General features: G+C 52.0%; 3 protein-coding genes across 9 annotated transcripts in view; 1 reads left to right on the top strand and 2 right to left on the bottom strand.

Moving 5' to 3' along the window:
* The window catches only part of NCR3LG1 (natural killer cell cytotoxicity receptor 3 ligand 1), a 22,476-nt gene extending 17,136 nt beyond the window's left edge, over nucleotides 1-5,340 (top strand). Inside the window, exon 5 of the mRNA XM_023509977.1 lies at nucleotides 5,327-5,340. Within this exon, the coding sequence (XP_023365745.1) occupies nucleotides 5,327-5,340 (14 nt within the window). The remainder of the gene's footprint in view (nucleotides 1-5,326) is intronic.
* Nucleotides 5,341-8,253: 2,913 nt separating this feature from the next.
* KCNJ11 (potassium voltage-gated channel subfamily J member 11) lies at nucleotides 8,254-10,546 on the bottom strand. 3 transcript variants are annotated; one of them, XM_003781146.2, is made up of 2 exons: nucleotides 10,401-10,546; nucleotides 8,254-9,428 (listed from the first exon to the last, which is right to left on the bottom strand). In XM_003781146.2, exon 2 carries the CDS (start codon nucleotides 9,410-9,412, stop codon nucleotides 8,501-8,503), a length of 912 nt encoding a protein of 303 aa, XP_003781194.1. In that variant the 5' UTR covers nucleotides 9,413-9,428; nucleotides 10,401-10,546; the 3' UTR covers nucleotides 8,254-8,500. The 3 variants fall into 3 exon arrangements, with proteins under 3 accessions (XP_003781194.1, XP_003781193.1, XP_012657204.1); XM_012801750.2 differs by lacking the exon at nucleotides 10,401-10,546 and adding an exon at nucleotides 9,600-9,707 and having other exon boundaries at nucleotides 8,484-9,428; XM_003781145.3 differs by lacking the exon at nucleotides 10,401-10,546 and having other exon boundaries at nucleotides 8,254-9,779.
* Nucleotides 10,547-14,515: 3,969 nt separating this feature from the next.
* ABCC8 (ATP binding cassette subfamily C member 8) overlaps nucleotides 14,516-27,487 on the bottom strand; it is a 74,711-nt gene continuing 61,739 nt past the window's right edge. For all 5 annotated transcript variants that reach the window (XM_023518250.1, XM_023518228.1, XM_003781147.2 and 2 more), the window contains exons 27-39: nucleotides 26,657-26,726; nucleotides 25,440-25,597; nucleotides 23,650-23,742; nucleotides 19,802-19,904; nucleotides 19,164-19,277; nucleotides 18,382-18,502; nucleotides 18,113-18,243; nucleotides 17,029-17,107; nucleotides 16,712-16,820; nucleotides 16,317-16,420; nucleotides 15,627-15,760; nucleotides 15,282-15,344; nucleotides 14,516-14,758 (exon numbers count right to left, since the gene is read on the bottom strand). In XM_023518250.1, coding sequence (XP_023374018.1) covers nucleotides 14,621-14,758; nucleotides 15,282-15,344; nucleotides 15,627-15,760; nucleotides 16,317-16,420; nucleotides 16,712-16,820; nucleotides 17,029-17,107; nucleotides 18,113-18,243; nucleotides 18,382-18,502; nucleotides 19,164-19,277; nucleotides 19,802-19,904; nucleotides 23,650-23,742; nucleotides 25,440-25,597; nucleotides 26,657-26,726 — 1,417 coding nt within the window. In that variant the 3' untranslated portion in view covers nucleotides 14,516-14,620. The remainder of the gene's footprint in view (nucleotides 14,759-15,281; nucleotides 15,345-15,626; nucleotides 15,761-16,316; nucleotides 16,421-16,711; nucleotides 16,821-17,028; nucleotides 17,108-18,112; nucleotides 18,244-18,381; nucleotides 18,503-19,163; nucleotides 19,278-19,801; nucleotides 19,905-23,649; nucleotides 23,743-25,439; nucleotides 25,598-26,656; nucleotides 26,727-27,487) is intronic.

A 27,487-nucleotide genomic window follows, 5' to 3' on the forward strand; every position in this document is an offset into this window, starting at 1 on the left:
ATTCGAACCCGCCACCTTAGGTGTACGTGGCTGGCGCCTTAGCCGGTTGAGCTATAGGCACCAAGCCCTTTTTTTTTTTTTTAATTTAAGTTTTTTGTAGAGACACAGTCTCCACTATGCTGCTCAGGCTGGTCTTGAACTCCTGGCCTCAAGCAATCCTCCTGCCTCAGCCTCCAAAAGCACTAGGATTACAGGCATGAGCCACCACACCTGGTCCATTGATACTTCCTGGAAAAGAAAACAAAGCCTTCAGATGAGCCTGGATCCTGTGGTAGTTCACAAAGATGGCTGCAGTCCTTCACTTGTCCATATGTGCCACGTCAATTGCCATGTCACTTTGCAATGCCTTTCAGTCATGTGAATGGTTTCAGCCAATGTACTGAGACAGAAGTGAGGTGTGCCAATCTCAAACCTAGGCCTCCAGAAGCCTTGTGTGTTTTCATGTGCTTTCTCATATGCTTCTGATGTTACCGAGAGAGGGACTTGTCCAGGCTAGCCTGCTGGAGGAAGGCCACGTTGTCCTCTTTGCTCTGGCAGAGGCCGGGCTGGGTTAAAAGATGGCCACCCAACTCCCTGGGAGCAAATCTAACAGTTCAGCAGGGTAAACAGCAAATGCTCAAATGTGAGAGATGTATTTTTAATATATAAAAGTTTTTTTTAATATATAAAATGTTTTAAAATATTTAAAATGTTTAAAGTGTATTTTAGGAGTCACTGTGTTACACTGCATTGTTACATAGCAAAAAAGTAACTAATACAGCTCCTCAGGAAGCTGAGCCTTGACCAAAGGAGTGTGGTAGCCATGGAGGCTGCTGTGGAGATCCCCTTCCACAGAGAGCCTGTGTGAGGGGTATACTCAGCTGACACGCTCCGCTGCAGCCCCTCGGGGGTCTGTTCAGTATTCCAGCTGAGACTGTGCTCCCCCCAGACATTTCCTGTCACTGACACAGCAGCAGCTCCCTGAGGGGGTGGCCGAGACTTCCTCAGAGTTGTACAGTGGGTCCTCAAATGCCATTTCGTTCATTTTCATTTTGTTATAACATTGATGAGAAAAACAAAATAATTCTTAACTGGGTCCACTGTCTGTGCAAAGTTTACATGTTCTTTCCAAGTCTGTGTGGGTTCTCTCTGGATACTTGGGTTTCTTCATATGTCCCAAAGATGTGCACTTTTAATGAACTTGTCTCCCAGTGTGAATGTGGCATGGGGTGCAAATGTGCCCTGTGACAGGATGCTTTCCTGTCCTGGGCTGGTGCCTGCCTTTCTTGTGCCTTGAGTTGCCAGGATACACTCTGGCTACCTGCCCCCCTGAACTGGAATAATTGGGGGTGAATAATTACTTGTTTCTATTAATATTCCATAAGTGTAATGTAAACATATATTTTAATGTGTACTTTAGAAGTGTTTTTATTAATTAAAGGTTTTTATTTATTATCAAAGTTTGGTGATGTTTTTGTGACCAGAACTGCGATGTCAGAACTTAACTCGTGTTTATCAATCAGCTCATGGTGAAGATGCTTCTGTTCTGTGTCGTGTCCCTTGAAGTTGGACTTTCCAAGAACCTATTGATGATGTTGAGCGAGGACTGACTGTACTGTCATCTGAGCCTCCTCCTATTTTGTCCTCCCCTGTTCAGGTCCCTCTGACTCTGTGGGTGTTCTGAACACAATCTAGGGCTTGGCTGCCATTTAACAGTTGACCCTATGGTTGGTTCCCTCTTGCCTCACGGTCAGCCTGCACTGTGGTCTGAAGCCTTCCCCTCCTACACCCTCTCTCCTTTGGCTTTCACAGGAGTCGCCCTATGACCTTGTTTGTACTTCTAACTCCACCTTGCTAGCTGCTTCTCAGAACTGATGCAGGAAGATTTAGAATGAGGAAGTGGTGTACTCATGGCAGCTTACTGGGGACAGAGGAACCACCCAGAAGACTTCAGCAGTTCCTACACAGAGGCAAGAAACTGCAAGTTTGCTCAGAGTGCCTGTGTAACTGGAGTAGCTTTTCCTGATGATACAGACAGATTGGTCAAGAGCAAACTGTTCCAGCTGCCCTCCTTGAGGTAGAACTATAGGGTGATTTCTTTTCTTTATTATTATTATTATTGGAGGCAGAGTCTTACTCTGTCACCCTGGCTAGAGTGCCGTGGTGTCATAGCTCATAATAACCTTAAGTGATCCTCTTGCCTCAGCCTCCCAAGTATCTAGGATTACAGGCACCGCCATGATACCTGGCTAATTTTTCTATTTTTTTTTGAGACAGTGTCTCACTTTGTTGCCCTCAGTAGAATGCTGTGGCATCACAGCTCACAGTAACCTCCAACTCTTGGGCTTAGGCGATTCTCTTGCCTCGGCCTCCCAAGAAGCTGGGACTACAGGCACCTGCCACAATGCCCAGCTATTTTTTGTTGCAGTTGTCATTGTTGTTTAGCTGGCCCAGGCCGAGTTTGAACCCTCCACCCTCGGTGTATGTGGCTGGCAGAGTAACCACTATGCTATGGGCACCCAGCCTAGTTTTTCCATTTTTTTTTTTTTTTTTTTTTTGAGACTGAGCCTAAAGCTGTCCCCCTGGGCAGAGTGCCGTGGCATTACAGCTCACAGCAACCTCCAACTCCTGGGCTCAAGCCAGTCTCCTGCCTCTGCCTCCCAAGTATCTGGGACCACAGGCGCCCGCCACAACGCCCGTCATTGGTTGCAGCCGTCGTTGTTTGGCGGGTCCAGGCTGGGGATTCGAACCCGCCACCTTAGGTGTACGTGGCTGGCGCCTTAGCCGGTTGAGCTATAGGCGCCAAGCCAGTTTTTCCATTTTTAATAGAGACAATCTCTCTCTTGCTCAGGCTGGTTTTGAACTCATGACCTCAAGCAATCTACCCACCTTGGCCTTCCAGAACGCTAGGATTATAGTTATGAGCCACTATACCCGGCCCCAGCCCAGAATGATTTTGATCCCTTTACTTTCAAGGTAGATGGGAAACTACGGACATAGTAGGGATTTAATTAAAAGGGACCAGAGTCTCAGTCAGAACTGTATTACATTTTACTTCTCTTTATTTACTACTTTTCCTTGAGACAGAGTCTCACTATGTCACCCTGGGTAGAGTGCCGTGGCATCACAGCTCACAGCAACCTCAAACTCTTGGGCTTAAGCGATTCTCTTGCCTCAGCCTCCCAAATGGCTGGGACTACAGGCGCCTGCCAAAACACCCAACTATTTTTCATTGTAGTTGTCACTGTTTGGTAGGCCTGGGCTGGATTCGAACCTGTCAGCTCCAGTGTATGTGGCTGGTGCCCTAGCCACTGAGCTATAGGCTCTGAGCCTACTTCTCTTTAGATTCCTAGGAAGTTACCCCCGTTTCCCTGATAATAATGACATTACTGGGAAAAACTGGAATTGATCAAATAAAGAGCAGACAGACACAGAGCTACCCCAAAGTTGGTTTGGTTCAGCTTGGGTGCTGATGATCTGGGGATGGAGTTTGGGACATGTTTGTGTTATCACTAACGATATCATTCCATGAAGGGGAGGTATATAAACAACAGAAAAGGGTTAACTTGAGCCTATGAGCTGAAGAAAGATGCTAGGCAGTGCCTACCTGTTCTACATACTTGGTGTGTATGCACTTGGTATCAACCATTCCACTCACTGGCATCAGTGCCCGCAAGGAACTGAGGTTGGGGAAAGGCAGAAGTTCACACCTCTGTACAGGTTGGCCAGTCCAGACAGCCTGCCCTTCATGTCACTCCAGAGTTGGGCCTGCCCAGAGTAAAACTAGAATATAGGTAGCACCTGCTTCCCTTTCTGTGAAGATAGCAGAGATACTGCCAATCACCTAGATTCCAAGGCAACAAGACCCACTTCTGGCCCAGCTCTGACCAATCCCACCATTCTTCCTTTCTGCAGCTCATGTCAAGCTGGAAGTGATGTTCCTTGGACCTGCCCCAGTCTTGGTTCAGCATGACTTTGATGTGCAGAATTCATGTCTTCCTTCCCAAAGTCTTCTATGCATCCTCATATAACACAGTGTCTGATACCTGGGCCTGGGGAGACCTCAGAGGTCCTAGAGAGTCCAGAGACCCTTGGGGAGCCTGCTAGTTTCCTTCTGTGACAGCAAACTCCCTGGGAAAGTTCCCTCCAGGGAAAAGTGCCAAGAAGGAGCTCAAATGCAAGACACTCCTGTGCCTCCCGTGGAGAGAAATGAGTGCTGTAGGAGTTGGGCAGAAGGGCATAGAGGTGTATTGGGCCTCATGGTGAGTGAGTCTGGCGACTGGCTAGAGATCCCAGATCCACAGGCAGTAGGCCTGGGCAGGCTCTGGTATGGCTAGCAGACTATTTTTTCTAGACTAGCACAGTTTCACTACAGGAAGAGGGTGGCCTGGCTTCCTTCCCCCGTGGAGCTCAGAACTGAGGCCCAGGACACATGTGACACCATTGATCTGAGTTGGGGGAACAGGTGGGTGGTAGATGCACCCCATCAGGCTGGAAGGATAGCCTGGAAGGCAAGGACCCCCATCCTCCTCTAACAAGGGGGAAAGTGAAGGGCTCAGCATGCACATGGACCAAAGAGAGTGCCAGTGAGGTCCCTCTGACACCGTGGGTGTTCTGAACACAATCTAGGGCTAGGCTGCCACTTAACACAGCTGAGCCTGTCAGTCCCCAATCTGGAACTTCTGGGAGGCCCAGGGGCTTCCCAAGCTACATTGTTCTTGGTCTGGAGATAACTTTCTCTCCATGGTGGATTTGACATTCAGAATAAGGTGCAGCCCTCCTGAAAGCTGGAGCTCAGGTCCTTGAGACTGTGTGGAAGGAGGAAAGAGTAGGGCTTTGACATTTCATAGATTTATGTCCAAAGTTTGGATGTGCCACCTACTAGCTGTGAGATCTTAGCAAATTACCTGCTGCTATAGACTAAACATTTGTGTCCCCCTAAAGTCAACATGTTAAATTCTAATGCCCAAGGTGATGGTATTTGAAGGTGGGGACTTTGGGAGGTTATTGGGTCATGATGGTAGAGCCCTTATAAAAGAGGACCCAGAGAGACTCCTTTATCTTCTAGCATGTGAGACTACAGTGAGAAGTAGACCCGCACCTGACACAGCAAATCTGTGTGTCTTGATATACTGGTAGCTTGATCTTGGACTTCCTGGTCTCTAGAACAGTGAGAAAGACATTGTTTATAAGCCACTCAGTCTATGGTATTTGTTATAGAAGCCTGAAAGGGCTAACACACCTCCACTTCCGATCCTGTTTCCTCATCTGCTAATTCAGAGGACAGCAACACCTCTCAGAGTACTACCAGGCCACAGGGGCACAGTACTTTCCTTCCCCTTTTCAGGGAGTCTGGAGTAGAGCCAGGTCTGCACACAAGATGTGTACAAGCTCAGACAGCTTCCCTGCTCTTATGTGATGACTACTGAATGCAGTCATGGAGACAGAACAACAAAAATAAAATTCTCATAAAAGTTTCTGTTGGTCTGGATGAAGCTCAGGAGGCAGCTACCTTATCCTGCTTAGGCCAATGCTTTAAATAAAGGGTGCCCCAGATGGAAATAACACATCAGAGGGTAAGAACACCTGGGGTGGGGACAGGGAGGCTTGGTTCATCTGCCTTCTGTGTCTGGAGCTTTCTAGCTCTTCCCTGAGCTAAGTCTTAATTTAGCTGGTAGGGCTCCCTTAGACTTGGTGGAGAGCCTAGGACTAGCGGCCCTGATTTTCTGGGATCAATTAGGTATTCTTGTGGCCAGCAGGTGGCGCTGATCCCTCAGTTTTGACGGCCTCAGGTTCACCGTCACTAGCAGCTTGAGGTCCATGAAGGGGTGGAAGAGGGCTACCCTGGATAGAGCCCCAAAGGTGGTGCTGCCAGGAGTTCCTCATTAGCAAGTCTGGTTTCTTCCCTTGGCCTCAAGGGCAGCCAACCTGAGTCCCAAGAGCCAGGCCCCTAGAATGCCGAGAAGCTTCTCACCCCTTCACCCTCAACAGAAAACAAATCAGCTCTGCAAGAAAGGGAACTGACACTGGGGAACTGTGGAGGTGTAGGGAGAGGGCTCTTAGAGCTCAGATCAGCAGCGCCACTTCCTGGGCCCCTTAGCCCTGCCTCTGGAGCAGCCTGGGACAGACTTTTATTCATCTGACCAAAGCCCTGAGTGTAGGCCTCACACTGTTGTACCCATGGCTTGTCCTGTACACCACACATCTGTCCATCCACCCATCATTCATTCACTTGTTCATTCATTCAGCATCTACTCAGTGTCAGGCACAGTGCTGAGTCAGATACAGTCTCTGACCTCAAGAAGCCATGGACTTGGGGATGGGGAGTCAGACTCATAAACACAGGCAAAAGGAGAACGGACTCTAGCGTAGGGGAGGGAAGGGACCACTTTTCCCCCAGGGAAATCAGGGAGGGCTTCACAGAGGCATCATTTGGCCTGAACTTTTGTGAATTTCAACAGACAGAGGTGAGGTCTGGACGGTCTAGGCAAAGCAGAGGTCCAGAGGTAGGAAGCTCCATGTTACGGTAAGGAGGGGACAGGATGGGGAGACAGTGGGGGAAGCAGGTGGGTGAGCACACAGAGTCCTGGCAAGAGACTAGCAGGCTGGGAAAGGCAGCTGCAGCCTGAAACAGCTGGTGACAGTGGCCAGCCTTCCCAGGAAGGAGGTGGGGAACTATGGAAGTTGTTCCCCGTGGGAAGGAAAGATTAGCCTTTCTGAGTCCATCCTGGAGGCTGTGTGGCAAATGAACTGCAGAGATGGGGGTGAGTGGAGACAAGGAGACCAGGTACCAGGTGCTGCCTCAGCCCCTGTAGTCATGGTTTTTCTAAGCTGGGAAGGGACACTGTGTAGAAAGTAGGACCTGGCAGAGAAACGTATCACTGAGGGAAAATATAAAAGCACCTTCTCTCTGATAGTTTGCTTGGTCAATTTTCTTATGTGGCTGATTCAGCAGCAATCACAATGGTTAACATTTATTAAGCACTTGTAGACCAGGCACTTAGGCATTGTACATATGTTTTCACTTACTCCCACAACAATTCTATGAGGTAGGTACTATTAGTATCTTCATTTTATAGATGAAACACAGAAAGGTTAAGTTACTTGACCAAAGTCATCTAGCTAGAGCCAGGATTCAAACCCAGGCAGTTGGCTCCAGAGCTCATGCTCCCATCACTACGCTAATGCCTACAAGTGTCCCCGCCCCCTCCCCAGCACCCCGACCTTCCAGCAGATCCCTGGGAGAGGAGGCAGACCCAGGACTATAAACACTGGTAGGCGTCCAAAGGCTGAGATGCTTGGCCACCTGAGGCAGGAGGGGAATGTCCCCGAGCTGGGGGAACAGGAGCCAGCAGCAGGTCCCTTCCCTGGCCTCCCTGCTAGGGTCCATGACACTTCTTAAAAGGTGGCAGCTGCCAGCCCTTCCCCTCCCTTCCCCCAGCACACTCACTGCCTCCCCAGGAAGAACAGCTCAGAGTTTAGGTCATGAAGGGGGAGGCTTTATTGACAATGGAAAAGGCAGAATTCTGGCCAAGGACATGCAGCCCTGCTCCAGGGGTCCAGGCTGGGGCCAAGCCTGTCGGGACCAAGGGCCTCTTTGCCTCAGGGACCTCACTCAACTTCACCATCCTGAACTTTCCAATATCTCCCTTTTCAGCAACCCCCAAACACTCAGACACATGGCCATCCCCTGGACTAAGTAAGTGGTGGCCACCAGTGGGGAACCAGGACCAGAGATGAGTCTGAGGCCCATGATTGTGTTAGAAACACCTTGTCCTCTGCCTTTGGTGACAGAAAGGGAGTAGGCAGGTATAGCAGTTCCAGCCCATAAAGCACCTCACTTCAGGAAGGTAGTGTTAGGGGCAGAGGGCAGGGACATCTCCACTCTCCCCTGCTGCCTCCCCTCCCTGGCCCAAGCCTGCCCTGGGGAGAGGGCCCATCATCCTTGGCTGATGCCCATTTGTGTAGACTCTGTAGCACCAACCCTCCAGCTCTCTCTCATCACTGCCCTCCCTGACACTCAGGCCCAGCCCTTAGCCTGGTACTTTTTAAAGGACAAAGGGGTCTGGGACCTGACCACAGGCAATTTCTTATGGTCACAGAAACAGGGCATCAGGCCTCTAGCCTGGAGACTGTTCTTTCCTAGCCACCTGCCCAGCTTGTGGCAGTTGATCATGGGGACCCAGGACTGTTTGGGGACCCAGCTTTAGAGCCCAGCACTTCCCACAGCCTCCCCAGCCATGGGGGGTGGGGATGGGAGAGGGGCAAGCCAGTCCTGAGCTGGGGCTGGGAGGAGCAGGGACAAAAATAACCCAGTACAGGCTCCTGCTGAGGCCAGAAATAGCTGTAGTGACAAGTGCCTTGTAACACCCAGGGTGAGCAGTAGGGGGAAGCTGAGCTGGGGAAAGCCAGCCTCACACCAGGCCCCTGCCTGGCTGAGGGGCCTACACCATGTCCACGCTACATACCATGCCACGCTGCGTGTACACACACGCATACAGGTGGCGCCTGGGACCATGGCTCAGGACAGGGAATCTGGAGAGATGCTGAACTTGGGCTTGGCCCTGGCAATGGCCACACTGCGCTTGCGCAGAGGCCCTCGGGCTGAGGCCAGGGTCAGGGCATCCAGCAGGCTGCGGTCCTCATCAAGCTGGCGGGCTGTGCAGAGTGGCGTGGGCACTTTAATGGTGTTGCCAAACTTGGAATAGTCTACAGAATAGCGTCCGTCCTCCTCAGCCACGATGGGGACGAAACGCTGGCCCCACAGGATCTCATCGGCCAGGTAGGAGGTGCGGGCCTGGGTGGTGATGCCCGTGGTTTCCACCACGCCTTCTAGGATGACAATGATCTCAAGGTCCTGGTGATGGTGCAGGTCACTGGGTGCCAGGTCGTAGAGTGGGCTGTTGGCATCGATGACATGGTAGATGATGAGGGGTGCCACCAGGAAGATGCTGTTGCCTCCCACGCCGTTCTCCATGGGGATGTCCACCTGGTGGAGGGGCACCACCTCGCCCTCGGGGCTGGTGGTTTTGCGCACCACCTGCATGTGGATGGTGGCACTGATGATCATGCTCTTGCGGAGATCACCCACGCGCAGCATGAAGCAGAGGCGGCCATGGCGCAGGGCGATGACAGCGTGCTTGCTGAAGATAAGGGTCTCGGCCCTCCGGTGGGCCTGGGCGGTCTTCATGAAGATACAGCCCAGCATGATGGCATTGATCATGAGCCCCACGATGTTCTGCACAATGAGGACCAGGATGGCCAGGGGACACTCCTCAGTCACCATGCGTCCGCCAAAACCAATGGTCACCTGGACTTCGATGGAGAAAAGGAAGGCAGATGAAAAGGAGTGGATGCTGGTGACACAGGGCTCCCCAGCACCCTCAACAGGGGCCAGGTCGCCATGGGCAAAGGCGATGAGCCACCAGACCATGGCGAAGAGCAGCCAACTGCACAGGAAGGACATGGTGAAGATAAGCAGAGTGTGTGGCCACTTGAGGTCCACCAGCGTGGTGAACACGTCCTGTAGGAAACGGCCCTGCTCCCGGATGTTCTTGTGGGCTACATTGCAGTTGCCTTTCTTGGACACAAAGCGGGCCCTCCGCTCTCGGGCTCGGTACCTGGGCTCCGCAGGGTCCTCTGCCAGACGTGTCAGCACATACTCCTCAGGGATGATGCCCTTTCGGGACAGCATGGCTCCAGTAACCCCCAGGGAGCAGCTTCCCCCATGGGGGGACACCCCCTGACCTGGCCTGGGGCCTCACTGTGGTGTCCCCTCCTTGGGCACCCTCCCACCCTGGGACCACCACTTCTGAGATGCCTCTCCCAAGAGCCTCTTACACTCCCACCTGGATCCTGTTTCACTTCTTTCTATACGCTTCACACTTCAGCCCACCTGCCCATTGCCTAGGGAGCCCCCAACCCCGACTGCTCTCACCTGACCTCCTCCCAGCTCTCCTTCACTTGCTGAGCACCCCTTGGGCCCCTCCCCACTCAGCCTTAACACCTCAGAACTTAGCACCTCCGGATCTTTCCAACTACTCGGACCTCACTCAACCCCCACACGTCTTCCGCCTCACCCATTTCGCTCCCCGGCTCCCCTCCAAGCTGTAACTTCATGTCCTGAGCGCCCCCAGTCGCTTCTGCAGGTATACCCCCTATTTCCTAGCCCACCCCTCCGGTAGCGCCCCCGCCGCTCTTCTGATTCCTCTCCAGCGCTTGTCCTCTCTGTCTCCTTGGGCTCCTGCGCTCTCCGGAGTCACTACTCAACCCGGCTTAACTCCGGATCCCCTCGGCTCCCACACGACCCGGCCGGGCTAGCTCACGGTCGCGGCCTCTGAGCGCCCAGGCGCCGCCGCCCGCCCGCCTGCGGCCCCCGCCCCGCGCTCCGTCCCCGCCCCGCCCGCTCGTCGCCGCTGCACCTGCTCCTGTTCCTCAAGCCGCAGCGGGCACTTCCCCGCCCCCTCCCGCCAACCGGGTGCTCGCGGCGGGCTGTTCTCCCGTGTCGTCTGTCCTTTTGCGGGTCTGCGGAGACCTTGTGCCAGGTAGGGAGAGGATCGCGGGCGGGGGTCGCCCGAGTTGTGGAGCGGGGGCCGGGCGCCAGGGGCCGCCAGGGGGAGCCCGACCTATTCCCGAGCAGGAGAGGGGGCGGGGACAGGAGCAAGCCCCACCCCTCGCCTCACCCTTCTCCCGCCTTCCATCTCTACACTCGCTAGTCTGGCCTCGGGTTGGGATGGCTGTGTTGTCATATCTGATGAAGCAAAGGGGGTTCCTTCTGTCCATGATCTTTGAAATTGGGGTGTGAGGAGTGAGCTATGCCCCCTCCCTGTCTGGGGACCGCAGCCCCTGTCGCCCTGTCTCCCCTCCTCCAAATTCCCATCCATATTTGGGTCAGTATCTGCCTGTAGCTGAGCGCTGGGATTTGCCGGCTTTTACGGAGAAAGAAGGAAGTGAGGGGCAGCACCATCAATCCTGGGGCTGGGGAAAATTAGGTGGCCCCGAGGGCTTCTCAACTGACAGCTTCTTCCCTTTGGAGGATGCTCTTAATCTTTTCTCAGTCTTGAATCCTTTGAAAATCTGATGAAATCTTGGAATTCCTCCCATTAAAAAAGAAAAAGAAAAGTATCTCAGTAGGTGTGGGGGCACAGTTTAACACTACAGGGGATGCTAGATGCTGTATCCCAGAACCCTGGGCGGTTCCATCTGTTCGGTTATGACCATCCCTACTTTATTCATTTACCCATTTATCTATTTATTTAAGAGACAAAGTCTGGCTTTGTTGCTAGTTGGAGGGCAGTGGTACCATCATAGCTCACTTCAGCTCTGAACTCCTGGACTCCAATGATCCTTCCACCTCTGCTTCTTTGGTAGCTGAGACTATAGGTACACCACCATGTCTGGCTAATTAAAACAACTTTTTTAAAGAGATGAGGGTCTTGCTATATTGCCCAGGCTGGTCTTGAACTATGGGGCTCATATGATCCTCAGGCCTCAGCCTTCCCATGTGCTGGGATTACAGGCATGAGCCACAGTGCCTATTCTATCCCTTCTTTAAAGAGGGTTTGGGCTGCTGGCACTTGCTTTACACTTCCTTATACCCATAGCCTAATTTCTTCCACCTAGGTGATGGGAGGTATCTAGGTCTGAATAGGTATATTAGGACTGGCTTGGGTACTGGGGGACCCAAGCTCTTGGTCTAGACATGGTAGTGTTTCCATGCAGGCATTAACCTAAGGTTGCCTTGCCCTGTGGCTTATGCCCCCCTACCCCCAGTTCTTTGGTGGGGGGCAAGCTAGGTTTCTTTTGTTGTAACAGCAATGACTTTACCCCTTCTTGTGTGGCCATTATTTGGAGTAGGGACTGAGACTGGAAAAAGAGGGAGAATGGGGCTGTAGGCATGACTTTCAGATAGGATTTTCTTTTCTTTTCCATACTCACCTGCAGGCTGAGTATCATTACAAAAGGTGAGTTTGATCTTGGGTTGTGCTAACAGAGGTATAGTGCCTAGAGTGGGGAGGGTGAAGCAGGATGAGCACAGTGGGGGTCTCAAGGAGACAGGGTTGCATGGGAAACCTCTGATGCAACTACAGATGTTCAGCCATCAGAAAAGGAGCTTTGGAGAGTCTCCCAGGGGGGTTGCACACTATTACAGAAATACCCAAGGTTGAAGGAGGATGGACTAGTAGTTTTGTGTGGCCCAAAGGAAAGAAGCTAAGTGGAACAGAGGCAGGCTTTGATTTCACATATGTAAGAGATAGTTTTCATAACAATAACAAGAAATGGCCCACGACTGTGGGGTGTCCAAGTCAAGGCCGGTGGCCTAGCAGGGAAATTATAGAGGGATTTGGGCCAGGGTGGCCTTGGGCATCTCTGCAATACTTCCCTGGGATTCCACCCTGCCCCTGATACTTCCTTTGGGGTGAGGTGGCTTTGGAGTAGTCTTAGCCATGTGGAGTCCTCTTTCTGCTCCCCTTTGCTCCTGGGAGAACCCCAGTAGAAGCAGCGGCTGGGACCCTCGGACCATTTCGGAGGTGGGAAGGGGCCCTGCCTCTCAGTGTGGCCCTGAAGCCTTAGCTCTTACCTGCTCTACCCTTCCAGGAGGGTGAATCCTACACCCAAAGGACTCAGCTTCTGCTTGGCTCCATCCTGCACTTGCTCATACCTGTCTCCAAACATTGCACTTGGCAGGTGCCTTCTTGCTCAAAACGCTTCTGCACTCCTCTTTGGTACATAGGCTTATCCCACATTCCTTGTCTTGACATTCAAAGCTCTTTGATTTGCTGCCCTTATCTCCCTCTCACTCCCTGACTAGCTATCACTTCCTAGCTCCTGCTGCTCTCACCTCACCTAGCTCATTTCTCTAACCCTCTGTCTATCCAATCCCTGCTCTCCCAGGCGGCCTGCCAGACCCCCCACAGAGCTCTTCTTTCTGAGCTCCTTTGGCTCCTAGAACATCCAGAGGGATCTGGGGCTGGGCCTGTATAATGACTGGTGGGTTTTCCTTATGCTGTGTATCTCTCCTCCCCTTGTAGCTAAGAGGGGATGCAGGCTCAGCTCTTAGGTCTACCACCCAAGGCCTGGTATAGCCAATGTTGCGGGTGCTGTATAAATGCTAATACAAAGACAAGTAGGCTGGGCACTGTAGCTCATGCCCATAATCCCAGGACTTTGGGAGGCTGAGGTTGGAGGATTGCTTGAGTCTAGGCATTTGAGACCAGCCTGGGCAACACAGTGACATCCAATTTCTATTAAAAAAAAAAAAAAAGATGTATATGAGCACCTTCTACTTCTTGGCACCTTCTACTTCTTGGGAAGGTGTGGAGTCTTGTTTCATGATGCAGATGGAGACGGGACAGTTGTTGTTTTGGTCTCACTGGTGTCTGAGCCCCAGCATCTTCCAGCCACATCTGAGTGGCTTGTGGCACATGTACTGTGTTTTCCCTCTGAAGGCCCACCCTTCTCTTACTTCTGAATGCCCCTGTTCGGGGGATGGAGAGGGGAATGTGATCCAGGTCAAGCCAGTCAGTGTATCCCAGTTTTCTGACCACAGTGAATAGGTGGGGGTAAAGATGTGACCCAAGTTGGTCCATTGAGATTTGCCCCTAAGATTTTTGCTGGAACTATTGGGAAAGCCCATCTCTTTTTTCCCCTTGGGTTAGCTTGTAGTAGGATATTTGCTGGAGCTGCTAGTAGCCATCTGTCAACCAGAAAGGAGAGGAAAAAGGATTGTAGAAATGGAGACACATCCCTGATGTCAAACACCTGGATGCAGCCATGACTGAAGTAGTACACCTCATAGAATTTTCAGTCATATATGGTAATAAATTCAAGTTTTTGTTTAAGCTACTTTGAGTTTGGTTCTTATCATTTGCAGTGAAAATGGTGATAATCTAGGGTACCCAGTCCCTGCAGTTTTAATCCAAGAATGAAAGTGAGAAGAAAGGGGACCAAGCTGTATGGATATCTGTTACCTTATCTGATGAGATCATCACAGAAATGCTATTACTCTTGCTATGTTCTGAATTGTATCCCCCTTCCCAAATTCACAGGTTGAAGCCCTAACCCCTAATATGTAACTATATTTGGAGATTGATCTTGTGAGGAGATAATTAAGGTTCTATGAGGTCATAGGGGCGGGGCCCTAATCTAATATGACAGGTGTCCTTATAAGAAGAAAAAGAGAAATAGACAGACACAAGGGATGCATGTACACAGAGGAAAGGCTATGTGGGGACACAGTGAGAGAGTGGCTGTCTGCAAGCCAAGGTGAGAGGCTTTAAGGGAAACCAAACTTGTCACCACCTTGATCTTGGACATAAGCCTCCAGAACCATGAGAAATAAAAAAGTCACCAAGCCTGTGGTATTTTGTTGTGGCACCCCAAACTGACTAATATAGCCCTTTTTTCACAGATGAGGAAACATACTTTTGCCCATGCTCACACAATTTCTTCAGGTCTTCCTGATGGCAAAGATGAGCTGGCTCTATAGCACCCACTTTCCACTGCCAGCCCCTGCCCCCAGACTTAGGGCCTCCAGTAAGAAATAACCAATCTCTTTATTTACAAGTGATTTACAGTTAGAAAACCCAGGCAGGAAGCAAGGCAGGGCAGGCATATTGGATGGCACTTGGGCTCTGACAGGTTACTTGTCTGCACGGACGAAGGAGGCGAAGATACTGTCCTTCTGGCTGAGCAGTTTCTCTGGCTTATCGAACTCAAGGATGGCACCACGCTTCAGGACAATCACCAGGTCTGCACTCAGGATGGTGTGGACGCGATGCTGAGTGGGATGGGAGAGGCTGGTCAGGGTGGTGGGAGAAGGGGCCAGCAGCTGATGGCCCTCCTGCAGCTTGGGGCCACAATGTCCCATCTCTGTGCTGACTGCGCTTCCTGGGGTGGCTGTGATTCTAAGCCCTCCATCCACTAATACCACCCTTCTTCCCTCTCCAAGTCCCATCTCTGTCCCACTTCCAGGTTTTAAGTCTCAGGGACCCCCCCTCCCTACTACCTATGGAGAAAAAGCCCCAGCCTGGCTCACAGGGCCTTGGCATAGGGCAGACCTTGGAACCTGGAGAAAGAGAGGGGAGATGAGAGGGAAGTCCAGGTGCAAGTCCCCCCCACACCCCAATTCTTACAAACCAGGCTCCCTGGAAGCCCTCCAGACTCCTTGACCTACATTGCTCCAGGGGGTCTTTCTTGATTACTAGAACCAGGTAAGCCCAGGGACTGCCCACTAATGACAGCACCAGGAGGACAAAGCTGTCTCTAGGTGTCCCTCTGCACCCCATCAATGATCCCCTTACCGCAATGGTGACCACTGTGCGGTCCGCGAAGGCTGTCATCACCACCTTCTGGAGGATGTTCTCCTGCCAGGTTAAGGTAGAGGCATGATTCACCTACTCAGTGGTTAGGTCTGGCCTGGCTTTGGATGTGGTGCCCAGTCCGAGCCCCACCCCCAACCTCCAACAGGTCCTACTCCCATGGGACTGACTGGGTTCCCAGCATGCTGGGAGCTCAGCTCTGCATCTGTGTGTTCAGTCTATGTGGGGCAACTTAGAGCCTTAGGGCTACATTGTGCAAACTTCTCCCTAAGACCTCACTGCAATCCTCCCTGAGACTGGCATCCCACAGATATGCCCAGCACCAACCGTGGCCATGTCAATAGAAGCTGTAGCCTCGTCCATGATGAAGATGCTGGTCTTTCTCACAAAGGCCCGAGCCAGGCAGAACAGCTGCCTCTGGCCCTGGCTGAAATTCTCCCCACCTTCTGTGATGATGGCATCTGAAAACGGCCCCGAGATGGGGAGCAGAGCTGAGTTAATCCTGTGCTGTGAGTGGAACAGATGGGATGGCTTGCGGGGCTATTGAGAAATGTGTGTATGGGGGCAAATATGCAGTTGTGTGTCCATGAGCACAGTGTGTGCAGGACTGATGTGCCCAGCACAGCTAGACAGAGGCCATCTGTGTGGACTGCGGTGAGTTCACCCCTTTGAGGTGAGTGCTGCTGTGATTCTGGCCAGGTCTGAGAGGGGCTGTGAGCAGTGTGATGTGCTGCACCTGAGTGGGCCTTGAAAGGGATTCACTGAAGCCAAGGCTTGGCCACCCCCCACTGCCCCAGGAGCTGCAGGGAATACCCCAAGGCTCTGCCGATCACTGGCACGGGGGCAGTGTCTTCCTAGTAGTCTTAGTGAGTGACCCATGTTTTTGATTTCTGTCTTCCCATCCCCAGTCCTGCCAGACCCCCAGACTCCAAAATTGGGGCTAACTTGAAGCATGGGTGTGAGGCTTCCCTCCCCTGCCCTGGAGTCCCCAGCCCCTGCTTGGTCAGGGGTAGTTACCGAGGCCGCCCGGCAGCGCCTTCACCACCAGCTTCAGCTGGGCTATTTCCAGGGCCTCCCACAGCGTGCTGTCAGAGCACTTCTTCTCTGGGTCCAGGTTAAATCTGGAGGTGGTGCAGAAAGCCCCAGTATGGAGGGGAGCAGAGTGCTGCCTCCATCCCCGAGGCTGCAAAGGGGACAGTGAGTGAGCATGGATTGACTTGGGCGCTTGGCTGAAGGGAGAGTTTTGAGGTGGTGGCATTGGGTTGAGGACAGCATCTCAGACCTGTAGGTGGGAACCCCCTACCAGAGCCTGCCTAGGCCTGGTGGGAAAGAGAAAGACATGAGGGGGCACTCCCCTGTGCCCTGGCCCCTGCCCTGAAGCTGGGGTGGGCCTGGCAGGTGCTGGGGCTCACCGGATGGTGCCGCTGAAGAGGACAGGGTCCTGAAGGATGATGGATAGGCGTGAGCGCAGGGTGTGCAGAGGCAGTCTGGCAATGTCAATGCCATCGATGATGATGCGCCCTGTGTGGAGATGATATCACAGGTGGGGCGGTCCTGGGGGATAGGGTGTTGCTGGGGACAGGCTCATTGTGGGACATGGGTCCCACTGAGGATGTGGGGCAAGTCAGGGACCGCTGGGGCTCTTGTGAGTGACGTCTGACCACACGGCAGGACTGTGGTCCTGTCTGGTGGCCGTGGGGACACATGGGGTGTCCTCCCTACAACTCACCTTCGAACATGTCCACCATACGGAAGAAGGCGAGAGAGAAGGAGGACTTCCCACTGCCTGTGCGACCGCAGATCCCAATCTGCAAACAGAAAAGCAGACACGTGCTGGGGCTCCAGGCTGCTGGGAGGAGCCTCTAGTGCTGGCTCTGGGGGGGTGCACAGGTGGGTACGGGAGGTCACAGGGTTTCTCTTGTTGGCCTGGTTTTCTGACCAGCGTCTTTTTGGCCCTGGCAGGTTTGGGCTTATTTCCTGAGGTGGGTACAGAGGGGGCTCACATGGGGACTGGAAAGCAAGTGCAAGTCAGAGATGTCCATTTGCTGGGGCCTTGGTGTGGCATGAGTTTGCTGAGTACTTGGCTGCAGGGGAGCTGGGGGTCCTGGTGTGTCTCTATGTACATGGGTGTAGCAGGAGGACAAGAGGGCAGCTCAGTGGGGTGTGCAGGGATCTGAGTGCCCTCCCTTAAACTGGAGCCATCTCTGACCCCAGTGCTCTTGAATCACAAGAGAAATTATAATAAAGGACCACTACAGAGACAGAGATGGTGACACAGAAGGACAAGAGAGGGAGGAGACAGATAGGAGACTGAAGCAGGGCCAAAGGTACATCCTAAGATCAGAGGGAGTGAGATGACAGACAGTGACAAAGTGAGAGAGGCAGACCAAGAGATAGAAGGGGCGTGAGGGGACATGAGAGCTGGGCCAGAGTGCCAGTCAGGGGCATCCCCCTTTCCAAAAAAGATGGGCTTGTTCTCTAACCCAGGCCCCCACTCTGGAACTCAGGGCTGTATCCTGGGGAGAGGCCCCAGCCATCTGTGGGGTGGGGCACTGTGAGCTGGGACGTCTGGGGCATCCATCTCCTTGGTGGATGAATGAGAAGACAGGGCTGGAAGCAGCAGGAGAAGAAGACCCTTGATGAGCCCAGGGCTGGAGATGAGCCCAGCACTTGTGTATTGATGAATGAGAAATGAATGAATAGGTGAGGCCTGGAGGGGCCTTGGTAGACCACAGGGTGACTCTGTACACCTATCTGGCCCATGTGTTCCCTGGCCCTGCAGACTCGGGAGTGGCTGTGGCCCCCAGTCTGACCTTCTGCCCGGGAGAGATGAGAGCGTTGACGTGCTTCAGCACAGGCTTCAGGGAGCTGTCATAGCGCACGCTCAGGTTCTGGATCTGTATCTTCCCTCGGTCAGGCCAGTTCTTCGGGATCAGGGACGGTGCTGGGGGCAGGGCTGGGCTCAGCCAGCAGGCATGGGCCACACCAGGGATGTCACCACCCCAGGCTCCCTCATGGTCCCTACTCCAACCAGCTCCTCCTCTGGGCCCTTGCCCTGGAGCCCTCCTCCTGCACCCCTCACCCATTAGCCCCTCGTAGTTCTCTGCCTCAGTCTTCAGGAGACCATGGATACGTTTCACAGCCCCCAGCTGGAGCTCCATGTCTGCCAGGTTTCTCACCAGCCAGTTGAGGTAGTTGGAGACCTATGGGGAGCAAGTCCTGTCTTCTGCCACCGCCATGGCTCTTCCTACAGCTAGGGAGGGGGTGGGCCCCAGATACCTCTTTTGTTTGTTTGTTTTTTAGAGACAAGGTCTTGCTTTGTCACCCAGGCTGGAATATAGTGGCAACATTCTAGCTCACTGTAACCTCAAAGTTTTGGGCTCAAGTGACCCTCTTGCCTCAGCTTCGCAAGTAGCTTGGATAACAGGCATGCATCACCAGGACTGCATAATTTTTTTCTTTTAGGGATGGGATCTTCCTATGTTTCTCAGGCAAGTCTTGAACTCCTGGGCTCAAGCTATCCTCCCAATTCAGTTCCCAAAGTGCTGAGATTCCAGGCATGAGCCACTGCTTCCAGTCCCCAGATACCTTTTATGCCCATCAGTGGCCTGCTCAGAGTAGCCCTCCTAGGAGCCATGGGGAGGGTCACAAGGAATATGGCTCCTCCCACACTGCCTGTCCAAAGCCTGAGCCTTGGGCCCTGCCTGTCAGCTTTCCTGCTCACAAGGTCCTTCTGGCATCAAACTCAGATGAACTTGGGGGTAAGGCCTGGGGGTGTCCCAGGTCTCAGTTAGGGAAGGGGCCTCAGGATTCCCTGAATGCTGGTATCTGACCCCTCCCCTGCCCTATCCTACTGTCACTCACCATCAAGGCATAGGTGAGGCCCAGGCCCACTAGTCCTGCAGAGAGCTCCCTGTGCAGGGAGTTGGAGATGGAGGTCACGGCTGCGATGAGCACCACACATGCACCGATGTACTCCTGGGGGGAGAGGAGCTGGCCTGGGTGCTTGAGGTTAAGCCTCATCCCACCCTCTGGCCCGTCTCACTCCCTTTCAGGGCAGGGAGCAGCTCAGCCAAGCCTTTATCCCAGCTCCACAACTCACACACACGTTGCAGACAGTGGGGGCTCCAGGAGACACCATGCACCAGACCCTTACGGTCCCCTATGCCCCAGCCACCTGCACACACCTGCACATTCATGCTTCATCAGCTGCCCCCACATGTATACAACACACGTGTCATGTGACTCACTGCAGACACCACAGCTACAGATACAGCTATGTGAGCTGCTGGCACACACCTCAAATACATAAGGCAGATGAGGGGAAGGGGTGTAGGCGAGATGTGGGGAGGGCCACAGGGCTGGGGAAGCAGAAGGTTCAGGGTCCACACACTCTGGCATTCCATCTTCCCCCACCTGTTCCATGTGTGACCCTGCTCTGGACCCACATTCCTATCAGAAACCCCCTTTCAGGGGCCCCAGGTTGGGGTGATGGCACTTGCCATTCGGACTTCCAGCCATCTGTTCGCAGCTGTGAGGAAGAGGGAGGCGATGTTGTTGGAGTCTGTGTATTCGAGGAGCTTCTGCTGGAAGCGGGCCTCATACCTGGAGGGAGGAAAAGGAGGTTCTGAGGGAACACAGTTACCCCATGTAGCTCCTGTGGCCCACCCTACCAAGAGAGGGAGCCTCCCGGGCCTCCTGAGCCCCTAGACGTGCCATCTGCCACCATACTCATGCTGGTCCTCTCTGGAATGCCTCGCCATCTACTCATTCAGACCTGTCCAGAGTCCCACCTCATTCTAACTCTTGTTTTCTGTTTAAGACCCATTCTTTCTAGGTCTTCCTTATTACACAATAAAGGGCACCTCCCTCCACCCATTTTCTCAGGCCAGAAACCCAGGGTCATGTGGCTTCACATCTAGTCCCACAGCATGTCCTCTTAAGCTGCCTCCGAGATAGTCCTTGGTTCCATCCACTGTCTCCTGCTTCCTGCCCACTACTACTCTCACTTGGGCTTCTGCGTCAGGTTCCTGATAGGTCCCCCTGCAGTCCACTCTCTACGCAGCAGCCAACAGAATCTTTCTAAGCCACAGACCAACTCTCCCCTAGAATACCAACGACCTCCCCTTGCTTTTAAGATAAAGAACCACTTCCTTTGCCAACCTCACCCCCTGCCACAAACTCCCTTGCACACTATGCTGCAGCCACCCCAGCCTTTTAAAAGTTTTGTGACAATGCCAAGGTCTTCCTCACCCCTGGGCCTTTGTGCATGCTATTTCCTCTGCCTGGAATGATTTCTCCCTTGCTCTTACCAAAACTGGCTCCTTCTCAACCTATAGGTCTTTGCTTAAAAGCTACCTCCTCAGAGAGGCCTTTCCTGGCCAGTATCTCACCTATAGTAGATTTCCCCTTTTATCCTCCATCTCTGCAGTCTATGTGCTCCATCCATTTTGCTGTTTATCATCCTGCTCCCTCCCTAGATCTCATGCCAATAGAGACCATGTCTGTTTTGTTCACCAGTGGCACCTGCCACTACCAATAGATGTTTGTTGAATGAATGATTGAGCTTTCCTGACCCTCCAATGTAGATGGGAACTTGGGTCCTCATTGTGTTCTATCTGTGAAATGCTGCATGCACTACCTCCTCCTTCTGACTAGCCCGGGCTCCTGGCACCTTTCTCCTTGGCCATCGCCCTCAGACTTGATGGCATGGTTCCGAGTTCAGAGGACTACACGAGCACTTCTGAATGAGAAATGAATGAAAAGCTATCTCACCACCACAGGTTTGATAATGTCCAAACTCTGAAGACTCAGAAGGACCCAAGATGTGCCTTGTTGGATGGACATTTGCTTTTTACTCCCGGAAGGTGTCAGCTTTGACTATTTCCGAGTGGAGGACAGTGAAGTGAGTCTCTGAGGTGGGAAAGAGTGTGTGATGGCATAGCCAAGGGATGGAGGTGTATGAGTGGGTGACGAGTGTGAGACCAGTGTGAAATCATACATCTGAAGGGTCTAAGTGTGTGTGGAAGGTGTATGGGGGGGCATGTGCCTGTGGTGATAGGAGTGTGAGGTGCTCATTGTGTGTGGGTCTCAGGGCTGTGTGTGAGTGACAGGAGAGCCTGAGGGGTGGGCACATGTGAGATGGGAGCTTCTCCATGGGAATGTGACTCTGTGACTGAGGAATGGAAAATTGTTCCGTCTGTGCAGCCACCCAAACCCAGGTTGGAATCCCAAGGTCATGACTTTTGGGCTGTATATGAGGATAGTAACTGTAAGTTCCTACGTGAACTGAAACAACCTCTGAGCCCAACCCTGAGCCTAGTACTGGGCACTTTTGAAACTCTTTTGGAAAAAAACAGGCCCTTTGAGGAAGTCCAAAAGGTTAGCCAGTCCGGGTTCCAAGGCCAGCAGCCGTTTGCTCAGTTTGTGTTACCTCGGATTGGTTACCCAGCCTCTCTGGGTTTCATTTCTGCCTCTGTAAAAGTGGCTACTCGGACCTAAGTCATGAGGTGCTGTGAGGATTGAACACAACAACACACACATACCACACTTAGCACGGTGCCTGGCATGCGGTAAGTGCGCAATCAAATAAATGCTAATTAGCTCTCCACAGGGCAGGCTGCTGGGCTAAAGCCAATGGATTAACACATACAGAATGATTAAAAAAATCTTTTGTTCAAATTTAAACATCATTCACTGTGTCAGTAAAGGGTGTAGAAGGCCTCACTGGGCAACAGTTCCTCTGGCTGACTGCAGGCTTGTCCTGAGCCACAGGCCTGCTCTAAGGCCAGTTCCAGGAAGCTGGAATCCAGCCACAAGAGGGTCTGGCCCACTCTAGGAAAGTCAAAAATCTCTCCACGCTAGGTCCAGCCTACAGTCCTCTGGGACAACAATTGAAAGAGGGACATCACTAAAACTTAGAGCAAAGGCTAGGCCCAGGGGTGTTGAGGGACCTGGAAGCTGAAGGAATAGGGGAAGTTCAGGCTTGAGAAGAAGAGGAAGCTGAGGGAGACTCTGGAGTTTTCTGCCAGTCTCCAAGCAGCTTCCGTGAGGAAACCAGCGTAGGCTTGGGCAGGGGCAGGGGCAGGGAAGAGTTCTGCTCTGCTTTGATCTACTAGGGCAAGACCCCTGAGAGGTGGCCTCCCACTGGCCCCAGGGGCCCCATTGAGTTAACAGAGGCTGCAGTGCTGTACCAGAGGCCTGGCACCTCTCCCAAGGCTGAGGCTGGACCTCAGAGGTGGGGAAACGCAAACATCTCTGGACCTTCCACTGGTCTTTGAGTCCTAGGGTTACTCCTGGACATAGGACTTGATGTTTCATGGTTACTATCACACCCTGTGCAGCTGTCCCATCCTAAAACTAGCCTATTATCACTCTCTGGGTGAAGCTGAGAGACAAGAGCCCAGCTATCTGGGCCAGGGGTCTCTGCTGGCCTATTCGTCTACAGGAGAGATGTTGGGCAGATCAACTGGAGATTTGGGGAATAGGGAGTGACAACAGCCTCCGATGCTCCCATTTGGCTCAACATCACAATCTGGGTCACAGAGGATGGCAGGGCCGCTGAAGTTTTCAGAAAATTCCTCCAGCCTGGTTAACTCTTACCCATCCTTTGAGTCTTCGCTCCAATGACAGCTGCTCCATGAAATCCTCCATGACTGCCTCTCTTCCATGTTCCCAAACCCTTATGCACCCCTTTTTCAGTGCACCTGGTACAGGGGTGCGCTGAAAGAGGGGGCCTGCTCAGAGTTTGGGCTATAAATGCCTCCAGGGCAGTGGCTCATCTGACTCCTATTTGTAGTGCCTTGCATAGGGTATAGCACATAGCGGGTGCTCAGTAAATGTTCATTGAAGAAATAGGTAGGATCAAGTCTGGGTTTTGTTGGACCTTATATAATCTCTCTATGACTCAGTTTTCCTTATCTGTGCAATGGGAACAATAATGCTTAGCACCCAGGGCTGCAGAGCAGAATGAATGGGGTTGGCACAAGCAATACTCAGCACAGCATTGGGCACACAGGACATCCTCCATAAAGGAAGGCCTCAGGGCTGGTCTACACGATCTAAGGCCCTTTCTAGTACTGATACAGAAAGACTTGTTCAGCCTTGTTGTTTTTCATTCTCTGCCTTAGCGGAGGCCCTGGGCTTGTCTGCAGGGCTGGAATTTTCCTCTCTGGAACACACAGCTGGAGCCCATCTGGCGAACATCCCCTGGGTCTTGGGGCTTGAGGAAGAGTTGAGAGAGATGTGTCTTGAGCTTTGCTAAATGGAGCCCTAAGAATTGAATCTCATGACCTGGCCTCCTGGCCCCACCCTGTTCTACTCTTACTTTGGGGAATAATCTATATTATACCTGAAGGCCCGGATGGTGGTGAGGCCTTCCACAGTTTCAGCAAAGTGTGAGAGCAGGGGGAGCTGGGTGGTGTCATCCAGCTGCTGCAGGTCCCTGTGCCAGGGAAGAGAGTAGAGTGGTTAAGAAGGCAGGCTTGGGGTTCAGTCCGGCCTGAATCCTAGCTCTACCCTGACCACCGTGTGGGCAAAGGGCTTCACCTCTCCAGGCCTCAGTTTCTCACTTGTGAAGAGGGAAGGCAATGGTGCAGTGAGCATTGAATAGGAGATCATTTGTGTAACCAGCTTAGACACTGCCCACGAGGCACAATTACTGCTATCTTGAGCATTGTCCACCTCAGGTCTGTGAATCCCCCGCCTGGCCCTGGCTAGCTAGCTTCATGCTGAGGTGAGGTGAGGCTGGGCAGGCAGCCTTAGTTCCCTTTTTGCAGGTGAACAGCCTGAACTTTGGGACAGCTGGCCAAAGGAACAGAAAGACCAAACTCAATGCTTCCAACCTGTGCCCCCCTTTCCTGATATCCGTACAGGTTTCATCACATCACAGGCCAGGATCTAAAGAGCTCCTTGAGGGGATAAGGCCAGAGGTTTCTACAGCAACTGAATTGCCTCTTGTTCCGCACAGCTACACCTTGACAAGCACATCAGTGCCAGAGGCCAATCTGGGATGCAGGAAGTAGCTTTCCTGGACAAACCATCTCTAGGGCCAGATGGGGTGCCAGAGGAGCAGGGTGGCTTCTCTGGCACAAGAAACAAACTTTACAGAACAGCTTGTACAGTGTTTAAAAAGCCACTGTAATTTTGTGAATATCAGCGCACTATGTTCCTTGTGTGGGTGCCGAATGCTTCTGGATCATTCAAGCAAAAAGCCATTTATATAAATGTTGATCCTTTTGGGCAGGTAATTGTGGCCAAAATACATCTAAATATAATTATTATTATTGCTAATTAGTATTTTGACTTGCGTTTCTAACAAACTATGTGCACTTAGGAAGGTACTTAACTTTCATGACCACAAACTATAGTCAGAAATACATTTTATACAAATCACACACACAAATCATCACACACACACACAACTACATGACCAAAATGAAGGTTTCATGAAGCAAAGTTGCTGTCAGTACATGAATGCAGTCTGGCATTTTCTGTTCTATTTCATTTTATTCTAAATGCTGATTTGGGTCTATGATATTGATTTCATGACCAGCTGACAGGCTGTAACTGGCAGTCTGAGAAACACTATAAATGTTTCCTTACAATATTTTGAATCTATAACAGGCTCACTCTCAGAAAGACTTCCTAGAGAATGCTATTAGAAAATTCCAAGAAGGAAAGAGTTGTGTGTGACTCCAAGACTCAAGAGGGCAAATGTGGTCAGAGAGGCTCTCTCAAGCAAGGCTTCTGACCAGCTCTGCCCCCAAGGAGGCTGAGAGGCATGCTTGCCATTAACACCCCTCATGTCGGGTGGCTTCTGATTTCACACATCAGCAATCCGCCTGGCTGCTGGAATCACGCAACTCCTGGGAAGCATTTTGGCAAAATGAATGAAGGGTATAAATGTATTCATGCATTATCCATTTGGACTGTATCTCCCAAGGAAATAATTGAGAAATTAACTGCAGTATGTGCTGACAGATGGTTATATTAGGGTAAGAGGAATATGATATAGATATTTCCATTTTTTATTTTTCTTTTTATTGAGGGGAGGGGACGTGACTCTACCACTTTTATGATGATATTTCTAGTGAGTGCACCAAACTTCCCAGGGCAAAGCACCTCCCACCCTGCCATTACCTGGATGCCACCCGGAAGTACTTCTGGATGAAGTAGCACACGACAGCCAGGGGCAGGAGGGCCACAAGGAACACAGGTGTGACATATGAGATGACAGCCAGGGCCGAGACACAGAGCAGGGTGGAGCGGCTCAGGCACTCCAGTGTAGAGGGGATGTGCTGCAGAGGGGAGGGAGAGAGGTTGCTCCCCTGTTCAGTGTCACCTGAACCCTCACTTTCTTTCTTTCTTTTTTTTTTTTTTTTGAGACAGAGCCTCAAGCTATCCCCCTGGGCAGAGTGCCAGGGCATCACAGCTCACAGCAACTTTCAACTCCTGGGCTAAAGTGAGTCTCCTGCCTCTGCCTCCCAAGTAGCTGGGACCACAGGCGCTCGCCACAACGCCCGGCTACTTTTTTGGTTGCAGCCATCATTATTGTTTGGTGGGCCTGGGCTGGATTCGAACCCGCTACCTTAGGTGTATATGGCTGACGCCTTAGCCACTTGAGCCACGGGTGCCAAGCCGAACCCTCACTTTCTTACAGGCACACAACTTATCTCTCACCTATCCAGTAGCCTCCCTGAGGGCTGCAATCAGCACTTTGCTTCCTTACCATCCAGTATGATGGTAAATAAAGAACACAGGTTGAGGCCGGGCTCAGTGGCTCACACTTGTAATCCCAGTACTCTAGGAGGCTGAGGCGGGTGGATTCCTTGAGCTCAGGAGTTCAAGACCAGCCTGAGCAAGAGTGATATTCTGTTTCTACTAAAAATAGAAAAGCTAGCCTGGGTGTGGGGGCAGGCGCCTATAGTTCTAGCTACTGGAGAGGCTGAGGCAAGAGGATGGCCTGAGTCCAAGAATTTGAGGTTGCTGTGAGCTATGATGATGCTATAGCACTCTACCCAGGGTGACAGAGTGAGAATCTGTCTACAAAAAAAGAACACAGGTTGAATCAAAATGAATATTCTCCACACAGCCACCTTAGTTCAGAATACACTGGAACCTTACTAGAGTGAGCCAATGGAGGTGGGGCAGGAGCCAAAGGGGTCTGGTTCCCCTGGGCCTTATTATGAAGGTTCACCAGGGAGGCCCCATGGGGCAGCATTAAAATCAGATGGGGTGCTGGTTCCTCCCACAGGGCTTAGATTGCCTGAGCTGGGGAATCCAGCATTGGACAGGGAAAGGTCCCAGGGGCCTGCCCTCTCTCGGGACCAGGGAATCTGTGGCACCGTCCTTTGTACCTGGTCGATGGTGTTACAGTCGGATGAGAATCTGTTTAGGATGCTTCCCAGAGGCGTGGTCTCAAAGAACCTGAGGCAACCAGAAGAACAGTCTCTCATTAGCCCATTGATTTACACCCTATTTATTGAATGGGGTATTTATTTATTTAAGTGTCTCTGGAGTCGGTCCTCTGTCTGGCTTCCTAGGAGCAGTTGCCTTTGTGTATCTCAGACATCTGGCCTGCGTCCCTGGGAATCCCAGCTGCCTAAAGGGGAGCTGGCCCCTCACTAGCCTCTCTGACTCACAAGCCCGCTTGTGACCAGCTACCTTTCTCAGCTGCTCGTTGAGCCTGACTCAACAGCTGTCCTCCTGGGACACAGAGTCCTCTCCAGAGTGACAATCTGCCAAGGGGAACGGGACCCTGGGGATAGTCTGTCAGCTGGCTGGCCCTGCGAGGCCATTCTGGCTCTCAGCATTCTGGCTGTGACCTGAAGTCAGCCTTAATCCCAACCAGGGAATCTCAGAACCACAGATTTGGGGCAAATAGAGGGTAAGTAAACTTGAAGGCCGTATCTGTGGGCCACAGAGAGTTCATGAGGCTAGAAAGTAAAAGATGTGGTCAGATGGTGAGGCCTGGCATTGGTAGGGGGCCAGATAACTTGTTTGCCCGTTGTGTCTTAAAAAGAAAATTAAAAAAGAATTTTTTTATCATAGCCCATGTCACAGAAGCCTATTGTGTTTTTATTTTTTAATTTTAATTTTAATTTTTTTTTGAGACAGAGCCTCAAGCTGTCCTCCTGGGTAGAGTGCTGTGGCATCACAGCTCACAGCAACCTCCAACTCCTGGGCTC

Source organism: Otolemur garnettii, unplaced genomic scaffold, assembly GCF_000181295.1.
Source record: "Otolemur garnettii isolate 467f Iridium unplaced genomic scaffold, OtoGar3 scaffold00001, whole genome shotgun sequence".
In the NCBI taxonomy this organism is placed as follows: Eukaryota; Metazoa; Chordata; class Mammalia; order Primates; family Galagidae; genus Otolemur; species Otolemur garnettii.

Bases quoted from the DNA above. Each gene is read 5' to 3' on its own strand.
- KCNJ11 (XM_003781145.3), bottom strand. From the start codon at position 9,673: ATGCTGTCCCGAAAGGGCATCATCCCTGAGGAGTATGTGCTGACACGT.